The sequence below is a fragment of the Archocentrus centrarchus genome, chromosome 9 (assembly GCF_007364275.1).
Source record: "Archocentrus centrarchus isolate MPI-CPG fArcCen1 chromosome 9, fArcCen1, whole genome shotgun sequence".
Classification (NCBI taxonomy): domain Eukaryota; kingdom Metazoa; phylum Chordata; class Actinopteri; order Cichliformes; family Cichlidae; genus Archocentrus; species Archocentrus centrarchus.
The window spans coordinates 21,497,720-21,514,453 of record NC_044354.1 but is presented as its reverse complement, the minus strand read 5'-3'; the positions used below and the strand labels follow the sequence as shown (position 1 = coordinate 21,514,453).

General features: G+C 41.7%; 1 protein-coding gene across 5 annotated transcripts in view; it reads right to left on the bottom strand.

Moving 5' to 3' along the window:
- Positions 1 to 574: 574 nt before the first annotated feature.
- The window catches only part of gapvd1 (GTPase activating protein and VPS9 domains 1), a 28,102-nt gene continuing 11,942 nt past the window's right edge, over positions 575 to 16,734 (bottom strand). For 2 of the 5 annotated variants that reach the window (XM_030737225.1, XM_030737228.1), the window contains 20 exons: positions 16,342 to 16,471; positions 14,061 to 14,186; positions 13,762 to 13,935; positions 11,704 to 11,841; positions 10,371 to 10,505; positions 9,582 to 9,701; positions 8,923 to 9,000; positions 7,813 to 8,159; positions 7,578 to 7,665; positions 6,730 to 6,762; positions 6,025 to 6,093; positions 5,760 to 5,888; positions 5,522 to 5,648; positions 5,298 to 5,410; positions 4,454 to 4,613; positions 4,126 to 4,313; positions 3,645 to 3,858; positions 3,004 to 3,076; positions 2,696 to 2,893; positions 575 to 2,414 (listed from right to left, as the gene is read on the bottom strand). In XM_030737225.1, coding sequence (XP_030593085.1) covers positions 2,274 to 2,414; positions 2,696 to 2,893; positions 3,004 to 3,076; positions 3,645 to 3,858; positions 4,126 to 4,313; positions 4,454 to 4,613; positions 5,298 to 5,410; positions 5,522 to 5,648; positions 5,760 to 5,888; positions 6,025 to 6,093; positions 6,730 to 6,762; positions 7,578 to 7,665; positions 7,813 to 8,159; positions 8,923 to 9,000; positions 9,582 to 9,701; positions 10,371 to 10,505; positions 11,704 to 11,841; positions 13,762 to 13,935; positions 14,061 to 14,186; positions 16,342 to 16,471 — 2,781 coding nt within the window. In that variant the 3' untranslated portion in view covers positions 575 to 2,273. The remainder of the gene's footprint in view (positions 2,415 to 2,695; positions 2,894 to 3,003; positions 3,077 to 3,644; positions 3,859 to 4,125; positions 4,314 to 4,453; positions 4,614 to 5,297; positions 5,411 to 5,521; positions 5,649 to 5,759; positions 5,889 to 6,024; positions 6,094 to 6,729; positions 6,763 to 7,577; positions 7,666 to 7,812; positions 8,160 to 8,922; positions 9,001 to 9,581; positions 9,702 to 10,370; positions 10,506 to 11,703; positions 11,842 to 13,761; positions 13,936 to 14,060; positions 14,187 to 16,341; positions 16,472 to 16,734) is intronic. The other 3 variants (XM_030737227.1, XM_030737229.1, XM_030737226.1) reach the window with 2 other exon arrangements.

The following is a 16,734-nucleotide window of genomic DNA, read 5'->3' as shown; positions in this document are numbered from 1 at the left end:
TTGAAAGAGTAAGAGCGAGGTGCTTAACTGTGCTACTCAAATATTTTTGAATTTAAATATGGTTACTTTAAATGACTACAAAGGCCAAAAGTAATGAAATTCCAAAAATGCACTGCTCCCTGCCAAATTTTCCAGGAAAATACATCCGTTTTGTGCAAAATAAACCACTGAGTTCTGATATGCAAGTATCACGGACAAAGAGAAGCTTTGCATCCTCTTGCAGGTTCAATTACTGGCCCGTAGCGGATACTAATCCTATTCTACAGTTTACAATGATTGACAGTGTACAGACCATTCAATGACTTCATGCAAGAGGAGGCAGAGGGTCAACCAATCACACAGGCGTCTCACACGCTCAATAGACAAAAAGATGGGGGGGAAAAAAAAAAAAAAAAAAACCACGTACTACACCAACCACTTTAGCATAAACTGCAAGTCAGTAACAATAGTGTTGATTATTTGCTCTACTATCCTACTGTGTATTGTGCTGTCAGGTCATTTACTGTGAAAAGTAACGGGTTATTTAAAACTATAATACATGTAGCACGCCTGTATACAAAAATGAAGCAGAGGATTTCAAGAGAAAAAGAGGTTTTAGTCATTTCTTGATAATTAAAGACATGCTTGTTCTATAATTGGAAAGATACAATGACACTGGGATATCACAGCACACCAAATTGGGGAAGGGGAGGGGGGGGGATAATAATAAAAAAAAAAATAAGTGCACATAAACAGGAGTCCCTTTATTGAACTAATGAGGAGGTAGAGAGCCAATATTCAATTGTTCACTAGTCTGCCCACGTGGACACATGTGGCAACTCAGGTATAAGATTAGAAACTAAAAAGGTCTTTGTTCACTAACAAAGGCTTGTCTTAATTAAGGGTGACGTGACCACAACAAGCATCACAGCAGGTCAATATCCAACTTTCCCTCCATTCCTTTCCCTGTTTTTAACCATTTCTAACCACTGGCAAAAAAAAAAAAAAAGAAAAAGTGATCCAGTACTCCGGTGTCAACCAATGCAGGACAGTTACTGTGTACAGACAGATATCAGGCTCATTGGTTTCAACTTTGAGGTAGGATCTAGAATTCCAAATGGGGATATTTCTTCAAACTGAAGCGCATTAAAGGGACTGAGCCATGACAATTGGTAATGTTATGATACCTGCCGTGAGCGCTGGGCAAAAGGTCTCACTGAGACGTGGTTGGCCCATTGGAGTAGTGTGAGTGTGTGTGTTTGTGTGCATGTGTGCACTTACAGGTGGGGATTACGCCTATGTTGGCTTTGATAAAGGAAACAAAAAGACAAAAAAAAAAAAACTAACTACCTGTACAGAGTGCCCCACATCAAAGGCACTATTTTCAATTTTTTCCAAATAAATGCCACCAACACTCTGTGCATGAGCTCACCCTGTATATGCTAATCGCCCAGCATCCTCACCTAAGGGCTACTCACTGCTAAGGTGCCTTCCTAACTCAAGCATTTTAAGCAAGTCTATAACAACATCACTTGCCTCTGACATCTTGAATGGCCATGATATGCATTTTCATTGTTAAAAATTAGATTAACAAAAGCACTAAACAGAAATAAATACACTTTATTTCACACAAATATGTGGGCCTTGATGTCCAAATCGATGCATGTTTGGATAAACAGTTCATGAAATAAGCTGCCCTATTTTTTGATACTCTGACCTCGTGAGTAGTATGGTTAATTGTGAACTGATCTCAGTGTTTATGAGTCACCGGTAACTATCATTCACTGTAAATTCCCGTGTCACAATGCATTTAGTGAACATTATACTGTAATTTAATTGGAAGGCTTTCCCTCTCACCCAGGGGGGAAAAAAAAAAAAAAAAGATCACATCAAGGAAGTCTGGTCCCTTTATACAGGATAATCTTGATTTAATGTCATATTGGTAATTATGTATATATAAAATTTCTAACCCCAAAAGGAAACCTGACTGAAGAGACAAAAAGATAAAAGGAAAATTTCAAATCAGGTTCAAAGTTAATCTGTTGCCAATTTTTCCCATAGGCCGCTTTTTTTTTTCCCCCCACCACGGCTCAAACCCTGGATTTGTTCACATACGTACAGTAATATATATTTTGTAATCTTTCAACGTCTCTGGCTATGTACAAGCTATACAAATACAGAGCAGGCTGAGGGCCAGGTTTTATAAGCTGTGCAGAGGGAGCAGTTGGTTGGGAAGTCTCCCAGTCTCCCGGCTCCTTCCCCCACAGTCTGCCCATACAGGTGGCTGTTCTGCTTCACTTGCGATCGTCGATGGTCTTAATGAATTCCACCGCCGCGGTGAACTGCATCCACCAATAGCACTCCTCCCCACTCAGCCGGCTGGCATAGAAATTATTGATGTACTGAACGGTGGACAGCAGGCAGGGCGGGTTTGCCTGGAGGGGAGGAGATGCGGGGATGGGCTCGCATTAACCACTCAAAGAAGCTCATGCAGCATTATATTCATAACTATGTAAAGTATATACACACACAGGTTAGCAGATAGCTGTCTTTATGGCGTTATGCCACAGCAGTCATTTTGAGAGACGATCTTACGATGATTATTTTTAATCCCCATCGACAAGAAGAAGTCAACAAGTGATCCAAATTCTTAGAAATTCAAAAGTTTAAGAAATTCTGCTCAAAGAGCAATAAAACAGAAAAAAAAAATACTTACCCTAATAAGGACAAAGACAAGTACAGGAACAAAGTCATCTGCTCCAGGGACAGAATCTTCATTGGCCAGACTGAGAAGATTCATGATGGAGGAACACATCCGCAGTATACACTGGACTTTGTCTCGTGGCGTCTTGTATGCATTGATGCTCTTAATCTCAGACTGTGCAGAAGGCCAGGGAGCTTCTTTCAGGTAAACCTGCAACCAGAAAAGTTAAAATCATCAACTTTTCAATTACCAATAAACGTCTTCCTTCTTCGTTAATTAAGGAGATTTTTAATAAATAAATAAAAGATCCTAGATCATACCTCTGGGATTTGAAGAGCTTTATGATTTGCTGTCACAACTTTTGAGAGTCGCTGGATATGTTCATGGAAAAGCCTGCGCAGAAAACAAAAAAAAAAAAAAAAAACTCGGTTGCCGACAACAGTGAGAGAACACATTCTGTTCAACAACACATGTGAACCTACATTTCACAGCTAGAACTGTTTACAAAGTGCTCTGACAGATAAGAAAAATACTAAGAAGGCAATCCAAAACAGAAGTTGAGCTATGAAGGTTGCTTTCATGGATTACAGCACCCTATATGAATGTATTTATCCATGCATTGTTCCTACAAGAATATGGCTCATATTTATTTACATTTTTGGAGTGCCGCATTTTGAGTCACATAAAGAGGTCTTTAAATGGTTTAGTCACAGATTAGAGTCTTACAGCATATTTTGAATTAGTGACATGATTTCAAATTGCTACATAAAACAATCTCATGTTGGAGAAAATGGGATTTTTTACACCAGGACAAAAGCTCTTTAGTGAACTTGTACACATGCCAAAATATAAAAGTTGTGCTGTCTCCAGAGTTTCAGTTTTAAATCCTCCTAACAGGTGAAGAAAAAAAAAAATCCAATAGTGCCTAGTGAAGCACTTTGCTTGGCACTGTGCTACTCACTGGTCTCTGAGAATATCTCCATCCTGATTGGGGTAGAAGGCCAGTTTAAAGATGCGGTTCATAACACTGCGCTCGATAGCCATCTGGGCATCCTGCAGCTGGTCCTCGCTTGCATACTGCCAAATGGCATCACGGGCCATGGCACCGTACAAGTAGCGCAGAAAATCCTCCACTGATGCTGTCTTGTCATCGGCTGCTGTGCACCCCTGGAACGCTGGAGGGGAGAAAGTGATTTAACCCTCACACGAGATGCACGATGCAACTTCAGCAAATGATGTTCGAATTTTTAGGCATCTTGCTTCGCTTGAGTTTGTGGATAGAGTGCAGGCACATCAAATAATTGGAAAAACTGAAAATATTCCACTAACAATGTTGAAATATTTAGTTGTATCACATTAGCAGGAATCTCTGTAACGTGGAGGACAGCAAGACTAATCAAAGCAAGGACTCAGTTAAACTGAATGTGAAAATGTTGAAATACCTTTAATGAAGTCAAGCATCTTAGACTCCATATGTTCGAGGAGAATCCGAACACAGACTGTGGTGAAGTAGCGGTTTGCCACCTCCTTGTCTCTTAGCACCCTCTGGAGGAGTCTCTCCAAATGGGCCTGAGAGGTTTGCAGGCCCTGACGACACCTGGTTAGATAGGCTATGTACGGTGCGCGCTTTCTAAAGGAAATACACACAAAAGTGTATTTTATCATTTCCACTGCAGAACTCTATAAACACCTAATATTTCATTATGCAATAAACAAATTAAAAAACCCAAATATGCGCCGTGGGTTACTCTCCGAAGCCTCCAGATTTACCTATAATCTTCTGCAATGGCGGCGAGCAGCTTTCTGCAGGTGCGCGCATCAAAGCGGCTGACACAGCGAGTGGTCTCCTGGATCTGGGCCATCAGGTTCTTATCCTGAAGGTTGATGGCCTCCGCTAACTGGATCTTCAGGAAGCAGACGATCTCGTTGTCTGAGAAAGAGAGAGTGCATTGGACAACACGACTCACAGCTCTCTCCAGCACTGTCATAACAACAGGGTCCAAGAGTGTGTGTGTTGTATTGTGCTACAACTGCCCTCATCCCTTGTGTATAGAGTGAGCTGGTGAAATAAAATGTGCCACATAATGTTTATGTAGCAATAATAAATAGGAAATCCGTTTGTTAATTTCTGCAGTACCAAGAGAAGAATGAATAATGGTGAAGTTTCATATTTCACTGAATTTTGAGTGTTCTTTTTCAACATCCCCCCACTATTTCAACCTTGCCCCAAACCTTCAGAAGGTGAAGTTGGCACAGATTCGGTGTCTTGCTTAAGGACAATTTGAGCAGAATGGATGGTTGCCAACATTAAGGGCATGCGCCTTGCTCCCTATGGAGGTGTGTGACAAAGATACCTACACTACTAGTAACTTTTAGAGCTGCTCTAAATTAGTATACTCTTGTTAAACATGTTTTAAATGAATTCTTAGTCAAAACCAATTCAAAAAGTTACATTTATTTGCCCCTATTGAAACATTTATACCCATCCAGCACAAGCAGGCATCAGATTTACTGATTCAACTTTTAAATGCAATTGTACCTTTGACTTCAGAAAAAGATGTCAAGAAATAAAAATAGAGGACATATTTAGCATTGGATGTTCAGGCACCTTTACCTTCAGGATCCATGTGATCAGGCAGCCCATTCCGAGTGGTTGCAGGAGCCATGAGAGGCAGAGCCACTGAGTCTGCAGAACACAAAGCCAACCTCAACTTCTTCTTTGCGTCACTGTGGGGGAAAAAAATTTTTTTTTAATTAAACCACAGCTATAAAACATCTGCCAAGAAAATTTTAAAGTGGGAGTGTAAAATGAGTTTGGCTTTTGTGTTGAATTATGACCTGAAAGAGAACTTTGTGTCATGTTGTTGTGCCGTCTGGCTCGCTGAGTCTGGGAGGTCATCTGCAGAAATATTCTGCAGAGTGTCTTCTCTCTGGGTGTCATGCACATTGTCCTCAGCACAAAGATCTGTTAGAATAAAGAAAAAAAAAAAAAAAACACATTACTTTGTCTCCTGCAAGTGTACCTCATATGCATATTTGGTGGGCTCTGTTTTGGTTTGTTTGTTTTTTCCCTGACCTCCTGTACCATCATAGGAGGCTCCAGCTGTGGCTCCATCACTTGGGCTGGTCCTTTTGATGTTCCTGTATTTGTCCAGGATGTCCTCAGCTGCCTGGGCTTGAGTGCTCTGTCTAGGCAATGGGTCATCTGAGGGGAAAACAAACAAACAAAAAAAAAAACAAAAACAAACAAACAAAAACAAAAAAAAAGTTTGCATTCAGATTAAACTCACCATGGTGAATCTATTCCTAGCAATCAGGACTGAAAATAAACCACGACTGACCTTGTGGGATATTGTGGGCAATATCATCTTTCTCTTGTTTGTCCCTTTTCCTAAATGCTGCAATTGGAGCTGTGGGGGAGAAACAGGCATTTAAGTAGGGCAGAGTGACAGCACTTTCACCTGGTGATAAACTGATCATGAGTCACCTGTTGGCAGCCGCTTTGGTAAGTCTGGTATTTTGTATGGGAGATGAAAAATCCTAGTGTGTAATGTATGGCATCTACAATGTATTAAAAAAATATCAATGAAAGGTTTTACTACGAAAGGAAGCAAACGTTTTAATGGTAGTTGAACCTTTGGCTCAAAGCAGAATATCCCAAGAGTGTAATGCAACTAATTATAAAACAGTTAGCATATATGGATGTACATAACCCTACTGATGCTTATTCTATTAACATAAAGGCACCAACAGAGTTACAGATGCTAAAAATTTGATGACACACGCAGGAAACGTTGGGTGTAATATCTACATTCATATTCTGTTTTCGCCATAGAGTAAAATGAATGAATGGATAAAAATAACAGTGAAACACAGAAAAGGGGTGATTAAATGGAACCACAGATGAGAAATGTGACTGTGGGAACTCAGGCTACACCGTGTCACATCACAGCTCTACGGTTCTAAGGCAGCACAAAGCAGCAAGGCACGCAGCCGCTGGCTCCAGCAGTAAAGCTAGCTCAATGACGACAGCGTGGGAGCGTTACCTGGGACGTCACTCTCAGCCGTCCAATACAGCACTGTGAGGAACACAACAGACAGGGTTGGCCTTTCAAGCACAGGCTGCCGCTCTGCGGGACGACTGACTCACCATGCAGAGCAGCAGGACAAACACAATGGAGTTTACAGAGGTTTGGCATGGAAGGTGGCGCCTTAAACATCATAGCCCTCTACTTTTTCATGTGCCCCCAGTCCTGCATTTTATGAATATCAATTCAATGTTTACTTAAGAAATATCATTATCTCAAAGAGTAATAAGCACTCATTCCGTGTAGGCACAGCTCATTATTTCCCAGACAGATGCATGAGAGATGGTTGTTGAGTAGAACTCCAACAAGAGATGTGTCATCTATCAGTGCTGATGACAGAGAGGTCTATCTAATGACCATTAGCCGCTGGCTGACAGCACTGCTGGGAGGGCTACAGCCATACAATCTACACAGCTAAAGCTCCTCTGATGACTGATTAGCTTTGAAAAGTCTATATAAATCTGCAGCTTGTGAGACCTGAGAGAAAAAGCGCTGGACACGTCTCTAGAGTAACTTCAAACAACAAGAAACATCATTTTCCAACTGGAACATCAGCAATGGAGTGGACAACATGGATCATCAGTCTCTTTCTCACTTTATAAATTGGTTTTTGCTCTGCTCTTTAAAGTGTGATATTTCCTGTCAGTTGTGATTAAGAGAATGTTTTGGGGGGTTTTTTTGTTTAGTTTTTTTCCAACTGCAAAAAAAACATAAAAGGCGCACTGCAATCAAACTGATCTCTTTTAAATGAACAAAAGTTTATTTGCTAAGCACAGGAAAGATTTCCAAGTAACCCCTTTCCTTACCTTTGGGAATGGCTGACACGAAACGTTTCTTCCACCATGGTCTGTTGCGATCAGACTTCTCATCGTCACTGTCTTTCCTATCCTCAACCTTTGAATTTAAATTAGCACATTATAATTAAACATTTGCAAGTAGTTTATTACAAAAATGCAAAAAAAAAAAAAAATGTATTTATTCTTAAGCTGCTCCCTAAGTATTATTCAAAACTCCAGCAGTCTTCGCGAAACAGCTTGTTACCTCTCCTTTCAGGGAGTCCTTGCTGGGGGATGAGGAAGGTCCTAAGGCGAAGGCCCCGGCAGGGTCACGCTCTTCAACTGCTACCCGCCGGTTAAGGCCGGGGTCACTCGTGGGCCGGCGGCCTGGGCACACGATGTCAGAGCTGCGGCTGCGGACCAGCCTGTCAGGGAAGGAGTGGCGCTGCTTGGTGTGTTCCAGCTCAGACTGGGCCAAGCAGTGGGGTGTGAAAAGAGAGTGGCGAGTCTCCTGCCCCAGGGCACTGGCTTCAGGGATAGGAGGATCAGGAGGGGGGTGAGGGGGCCTGGCATAGTGCACTTTTGGCCTCACTATTGTTCCCGTAGAGGAGCCTGAGGTGATAAGGCAGAAAGAAAATAAAATAATAAGAAGAAAACATTCAAGAATCCCTAGTTTTTAATTATATTTTCTTTGATCTTCAAGTTACCCACTTAGCTGCTTACTGCACTCATTTTTTCCCTTTTGAGTGTATTTGTGTATCTGTTTTTATAGCCTTAAATACACTTAAAAAAACTCAAGTCAATTTATGAGAGAAAAATGCTGCTCTGTACCATAAAAGCTCACCTGTTTCTAAAGAGTAGTCCCTAAACATAACATTCAGGAGAAACAAAAATCTCTAATGTGGGGGGAGTGCTAAAGAGAGATGTAGGTGGGAGATGAGCCCAAGGTGTAGGCCACCTGTTCCAAGGGTAGACTCTCTCCTGAAAAGCTTCCAATGGCAGCCTCGTGCCATGAGCACAGTGGGACAAGGGGACAGTGCCAAAGAGCCTGGGGTGAGGTCTCTCAACCTGTCATCCCTTCACCTTGCCACAGACACACAGCCACTACCATTCTTCTCTCAAACATTTCCACCTGCACTACAAACAAAACGCACAGAAACAGGAACAAAGACTGCTGAGAATAATTTGAGATGCTAAATGATCCCAATGAAGAGATATTTCACTTGCACTTATAGTAATATGTCCAGTAATTGCGGTTGGAGTAAATTTCGCACAGCTCAAGCTGTTCTGCGATTCCATGACATTAGGGCAGGGATTTAATGACACTCATTTTTAGCTCTCATTTGCCGGAGAGCATTCTGGGAGTGCAAATTACCTTCAGCGGTGGAGAGGGGATCGAACATGGCCAGCAAGGAATCGGCCTGTGAAGGTGGAGAAGTCAGATGGTGTGCGCCTGAAAGAAAATACAAAGAATAGAAGACTGTGTTCACTAAAGAGCTACTCACCAGCATTCAAATGCACACAGATATTCATTTTCACAGCTAGTTAGTAACAGGCCACATACAGCCCAGTTTGATCTGAAGTGGGCGAGATCAGTACATCCAACGCCTTCAAAACTGCCTCCTTTTCTTGTAAAGAAGAACAAGTAGTTGTAGTGCGATTGGAGCAATATGTATCAGTCAGTCTTTGCAAAAAAATGAATACTGGTTTAACTCACTTCCATGGCTCTAGATGAAAAATTAATAGTTTTAACACCACTCAACATGTGCTAAATGACCTGCAACACAAGCTTCCTGATGTGAACTACAGTAAATAGTCCAAATATTAACATATCATGGTCTCCAAACTCAGCTCCCCAGCCAGGCTATCAAAGAGTTTGTAACCTTTCAATATAACTTTAAGTAATGTTTACAAATTTTAGGGAGCAAAACAGTGATTTACTTTGGTGACAGCTGTAAAAGTGACAGGGATAGATGGTGACCAGACAGACACTTGATTGATGTTTTAGCCAGCTTAGATGTGACACACTCCTACCGTGGCCTGACTCCTCCCCATCTGGACTGGTCACAGAGTCCTTCCCTCCAAAGTCTGAGCTGCACTCTGACCGCAGGTCCTCAATCTTGTTGGGGATATCTTCTGACGTCGCACTGATACCTTTGGTACCCCAACACAAAACAGGTGTGTTGACATTCAGGACAAAAGCAACTCAATATCACCTATAAAATAAGTTGTTTTGTTTTTTTTAAAGCTTGGCAGCAGCCAAAAAGCAAAACTGCAAGTACAATGGTTCTAAAACAAAAGAGGAGATTTTTCTCTTTAGACTATGCTGTATGATCTCCCTCAGATGGGAACCCACAGGGACCTCTAAATTGGTAGCGTAAGCTCCCGTGGGTTAAGGGAAAGACACAGGTAAGAGTGATCATCAGAAGTATACTATCCATCGGCTGGATCCCGTGGGACGTTTTCCTGTGAGCCCAACCAGGAACGTCACCGCTGGCTTCGTAATCTAGGATACTACTTCATGCACGTCAACATAGCATGTGCACCTGAGCCCATGGACACAACAACCAACATTAACCTCTGTGTCATACAGAAAAATTCATGTGGACCCCACTATGCTGGCAACAACCCTCTAAGCAACATGACCGCTCTACACACCAACAAGGAAAGTGAGAAATGGTTTTATTTAACCTGAATTTAGCAACGACTTTCCAGCAGAGAAAAAGAACTAAAAAGTCAAAAACAGAAACAGAACTTTCACAGCAAGCGGAGTCAGATAAAGCAGGTATAAGAGAAGGTGGGTGAAAGACTGGGCGTTTATACCTGAGACAACACTGAGGCCCGGTGTGCTGGGTCTCGAGCTGACTTCTCTGACCTCAGTGTCATCTGAGGTGCTGCCAACCCCAGAGCAGCTCTCCAGCTCCTGCAGACGCTCCTCCTGCTTCAAGTCTGCGGCTTCTGCACATGAAACCAAAAGGAAAAATTATCTTTGTGAAAATGAACACAAGAATGTATGTTTTTCTTATGCAAAGAAAGGAAAGTACTCGTGGCAGTTTGCTGTAGATCACGTTAAATTGCACCGCCTTCATGCGCACGTATGGGGAGGACAACAACAAACAAACAAACAAAGCATACATGATCATGTCTTATAACCACCAATCCAAACAATAAAGCCAGTATGGCCAATTCTTTGGCTACCCAATGGAGCAGTTGGGTCGAACCCTGAGGCTCCACACTACTAGCGGTACTCATTTGCATGCTCGTTAGTAATAATGTGGTGTTGAAGTGCTCTTCGGAGTGTAGTTTTCTGCTGCCTAGCCATGAAACAAGCACTCTACTTGAAGCAAGCCTCCGATCACGCCATTATAGAGAACAACAGGGGCAGCAAACGTAACAAAAAGCAATCAAGACACTCATGCATGCCATTTCTGCACCACACATATTGAAATGGTGTACTACTTCAATTAACACAAGGCCCAAGCTTTTCAAAGAAACACTGTTAATAAAGCTCTCTGCTGATTTTCACAAAACACTGGTTTTCAATAGGGGGACTCAAGCACGTAATCTCCCATTAATAAAAGGTTTGGTCTAAATGTTCAATTTGCAAGAACAGACTAAATATAATCTGTAACTCATAATAATGCATTTGCCTTGAAAAGACACCATAACAATGTTAATTGATGCTCCGGGTGATTACTGACACACACACAACAAACTGCACATATCAGTTTCTGAGCAGGATTGTGCAAGTCTGAGCCAGATAAAGAACTGACACCATGTAAGCTGACTGAGGACAGCTGCTGTCCTTGCGCTTCCCTCCCCACTGCTCAACCACAGGTGCAAACACACCTGGTGGTCCCTCTAAGGAAACCCTAAGCTGCCTTTTACTGGCACTGGCAGATCTGCCCTGAAAGACAAGCAAGTGCATACAAATATGATGACAGATGCACACGCGCATTTTTTTTTGGTATGAATGCAGTGCAGACGCACCTGGTGTTCCCACCCCCCCACCCCCCACTATATGGAAGAAACATAAATATACTGCATGCATAAATAAGCGCACATGTGAATGCAAACACACACTTGAGACCTATAGGGCAATACAAGTGTGAAAACAAAAGGACACTGCAACAGCAGAATAAACCTGGCTCCCCACCTGAGTCACTAGGCAGGACCTCGACACTCCAGGCCTCGCTTGTGGTCTCTGAGATGGTGGAGCCATAGGGGTCCAGCAGAACTGAACCCGTGCCAGGAAGACACAGCAGGCTGCCGAGCATATTTTCCGCAGCTGCCCCTGAGAACAGAGGAAGAGAGAAAGACAAAGAGTTAACCCCTTCAGGAGTGTGAAAGTGTGCTCTATTAATTTGATCACATGATCAATTCAGGAAATAACTGCATCCATATTCACTACATGACAATGTATTGATTTGATGCGGCAAAACCTTTAATAAAAAGAATTTTAAAAAACAAACTCTTCTCTTTAAAGTCTTCAGGTCTGACTTTCAAACAATACAGCAAAAAGGCCAGAGATAAGCAAAAATATTAGATAAACCACTCATTCACAGAAGGGAGTTCAGAGGCAGTGAGCTTCGCACACAGAGAGGTCACATGTATTTCATGCTGGGACCCACAGGCACCTGCACCACTGTGCCAAAGGTCAGGGGTTAATGGTAATATCTCACCCTGGCCTGGCCTCCGGGACCATGACTTTGAGCTGTTGATTAAGCCTAGCATTATTCACAACCAAATTACTGCTTTGTCTACACTAACAAAGTCCTCAGCACATCGTCCCCCTCCATCTCCATTTGAGAAGCCGTGGCTTAACAAGGCGGAAGAATGCAGAGGAGAGGGAAAAGAGCTAGCAGGTGTGAGTGGGAGTGAGTGTCCAAGGCTCATGACCAGAAAGTCAACCTGTGGTAGCTGCGCCCCTGGTACGAAATGCTTCCACTTCATGGCACATGCATGGCATGAGCTTACATGCATGCCAGCACCCAGGCAACAGTGTGTGCTGCTGTTGGCGGGGGCAGGGCTCTCTTTGGCAGTGGGAGAGCTCTACCCCGCTGTCCGTGTTTACAGTCTTCAAGGTAGGGGCGCAGAGTACTTGTCTTTCAGGTGGATGATTAAATGAGTGGCACAACAAGAAGTGAAACAATTAGAATTTCTGCCTCATTATCATGGTAATCTTATCAGTGGGATAATGAGGTATTAATGGATATTTAATGTGCATCTCATAACCCAATCCCTTGGAGAAAACACATAAGGAAATCGCTGTAAATTCACTTAATGATGGAAAAGTCCCCCAACGCCATATTCCGAAGAATGAAAAATGGTGGATGCAAATGAGAAGGAACCAAGGTCAATAAGACTGCAGGGACTGAGTGAATGTCAGAGAGAGAGAGAGAGAAAGCGAGAGAGAGGAATGGGCAGAGGAAGGATGTGAACAAAAAGACAGAGAGCGAGGAGACAGGAAGATGAGGGGCTGAATAATAAGAAGACTATATTCTCTCTACAGCTGGTTTAAAATTACATTAACCTGTTGGGGGGGGGAGGGGGGGGGGGGGGGGGTGCTGTCACTTTTGGCTAAACAAAGTGCAGGGATCGAATCCCCACAGTATAACACAAAAGTGTTTATCCTACATAATAGCATGACAATACATGGACTTGTCAACAACTTCTTTTGTATTAACTTCATAATGGGGAAAAAAAAAAACTTTTTCCACTTCTTTCTACTTGCCATGCGAAAAATTAAAAGATGACAACATAATCAATAAAATGTATGAGTCGGTTCCAGTATGGTTTAAGCAAATGCAACAATTACAAACACCAACTATTAATCAGCTGTTTCCTTTAACTGTAAACAAACTAAAATATTATCACTAAAAATAAAAAGATTTAAAATTAAGAAAGGACATAAAGTAAATCTCAAGCACAAAAATACAAATTAAATTAAAGTAAAAAAAAAAAAACAAAGTTACATGCAGATCTTTGCAGAAGCTGAACCGACTCAAAGATTTTCCATTTGATGCTATTTTACCCAAATACCACAAGGTGATGACATTTCCCTGAATCAACTTAATAACTAGAGAAAGCCCCTGTGGTCAGCAGTTCCTGAATGGTTCTCCTAAAATGTGCAGTGATCACATAGGATGTGTACACGCATTCATTTGCCTGTTACTAAATGTCTACAAATGCACCAGACAAATCTATGATCCACCTGCTATTTCCTGCAGCCGATCTTCATCCATATTGGGGTCGAAGTCACTGCCAAGCACGTCAGTGCTCCAAGTTTCGCTGACCGTCTCGGATATGTCCCGGTCATCTGTCAGACCCATCATATCTCTGATTTCAAATTTGCGCAGTTTGTCATCCAGGTTGTCCTGTGTGGTGGCTGAAAGGGTCACAAGGCATGTTAGATCTTTGGTTTGTTTAGGCAATTGCTTCACCTAAAATTCATATATTTATCCCTCTAAACTACTACAAGTAAACTATACACCCAGAAATACACATGCTTACCCTGTTCATGCTCCAAAAGCTGCAAAGCCTCTACCCCGTTGCTCCCTGATGGTCCAGCTCCGAGCTCAGAAACAGATTCCCCCTCCAGGTCCAGCGATGACACAGAATTAGAACGATTTGAAGGGCCTAAAATAAAAAATAAATATATAAATAATAACAAAAATTAACAAAAACAAACAAACATGAGGTAAATGAACACAAACACAGTAAATGGGTCACTCAGTGAGCAGTTCATTAAGCTAAAGTGCAGCATACACTATATTGCCAAAAGTATTTACTCGTCTGCCTTCACACGCATGTGAACTTGAGTGGCATCACATTCTTAATCCATAGGGTTTAATATAATGTCAGTACGCCCTTTGCAGCTGTAACAGCTTTAACTTTTCTGGGAAGGCTTTCCACAATGTTTAAATATGTGTTTATGGGAATTCTGACCATTCTTCCAGAAGAGCACTTATCAGGTCAGACACTGATGTTGGACAAGAAGCCCTGGTTTGCAGTCTCCGCACTAATTCATCCCAAAGGTGTTCTATTGGGTTAAGGTCAGGACTCTATGCAGGCCAGTCAAGTTCTTCCACACCAAACTCGCTCATCCACGTCTTTATGGACCTGCTTTGTGCACTTGTGTGCAGTCATGTTGGAAAAGGAAGGGGCCATCCCCAGAGAGTTCCTTTCACTGGAACTAAGAGGCAGAGCCCAACTCCTGAAAAACAACCCCACACCATAAGCCCCCCTCCACCAAATTTACACTTGGTACAATGCAGTCAGACACGTACCGTTCCCCTGGCAACAGTGTTAATTTTGACAGCAAATTTTGATTTAGTTTTAGTCATAGTCTTTTGACGAAAATGTTTTAGTCATAATTTAGTCATCTGAATAGTTTTAGTTTTAGTCGACCAATTATTGTAAGAATATAGTCGACTAAACTATAAAGGGTGTAAAATGTAAATGCTTTTTCTTCAGTTCCCTTGAATTAGCCATTATACACACTTACACAAAATTAAACATCTACTAAAAGTTATGGAATATTATTAATGATATTAACATTAGTGTTTCACCTGCTTCCCACACACCTGATCATTAACACCACTAAACTGGGAAAAACACTTTACCCTGCATGACATTAAAATGCTTACCTTTGCATGGAGATCTGGGTGACTGATTTGCAGATGTCATTTAAGATTTGTCATGTTTTTACCCGAGATAGTCGCCCTTCATGGTTTACACATCGTTTTGTTTGTCACAACGTCAAAGAACAAATGTGTCCATACATCGGCTCTTCTCTTTCTCCCTGCTGTTTATATAACTTAATTCTATTGGAAGTAAAGACAAATCATAGACTAGTTTGGTCTTCCCGGGTTTAGAGCAAATTTGTGCAACAGTGCATTTGATTGGATGTTTTCCTAACTTGTCCCGGACCTGTCACAAATTAAATCAGTTCTGATTGGATGTCGTCGCTGCCAAGCATTTTCCTCTTGTTTTCATTTGTTGATGAAATTGTCAATTAATTTCATCATCATTTTTATCCTTTTAGGTAGTTTTTATTTAGTTATTGTCTCGTTTTTGTCATGAAAAAAGGGTCGTTGATGAAAACTATGATGAAAATATTTTGTCAACGAAATTAACACTGCCTGGCAACCACCAAATCCAGACTCATTCATCCATAATCTGAAGGCCACATGAAGTTTTGACTGCAGAAAGTTGGCGACCTCTGCTCACTATGCACCTCAGCATCCACTGACCCTACTCTGTGATTTTGCATGACCTACCACTTCGTGCCTGAGTTGCTGTTCTGAATCACTTCCACTTTGCTATAATACCACTAACAATTGACTGTGGAATATTTAGTAGCAAGGAAAATTCATGACTGGACTTGCTGTAGAGGTGGAATCCTATCCCAGTACCACGCTGGAATTCACTGAGCTCCTGAGAACGACCCATTCTTTCACAAACATTTGTAGAAGCAGTCTGCATGCCTAGGTGCTTGGTTTTATACACCTGTGACCATGGAAGAGATTGAAACACATGAATTCAATGATTTGGATGGCTCAGTGAATAATTTTGGCAATATAGTGTAGTTGTAGTTCAGCACAGACCACTTGTGACTTTTACTACAGTAGGAATCTTTTTTGCACGTTTCTGCCCTCGGTGTAACTTCACCTTCAATTCAAAAACATAATACTCTCAAATTTCCTTTATAAATCCTTCATAATCCTTTCAAAGGAAAACAAAGCCACACCATTTTATTATAGCTCTACATGTCATTAGATTCCAGACTGACCCTCTGAGATGCCTTCCAAGTTGTCACTGCACAGAGAGAAGCGCAACGTTTTGTCTGGTTTCCCATGCAGCTTGGTATCATCAGCATGGCCATCCACCTGGGCCCCATCAGCCATCTGCAGATTCAAAACCTAGAGGGCAGTAGCGAGACAAAGTACACGCAAAAATATCACTTCTGTTCAGCTGCAAACTTGGGCAAGCACTGGTCCTTCTTTCTAGAGGTATTAACTCACTGAGTAAAAGCAGGAGGTAAATAATTTAGATAAGGGAGTTAGTTTTATATGAAACGTATGATGTATTTTCTTGCATAATACTGCAAGAACACAAACATCTGTAAATTGGATGAAGCATTCACTAGGAAATCTTACTTCCCTTCATTGATAGGAAAAAAATT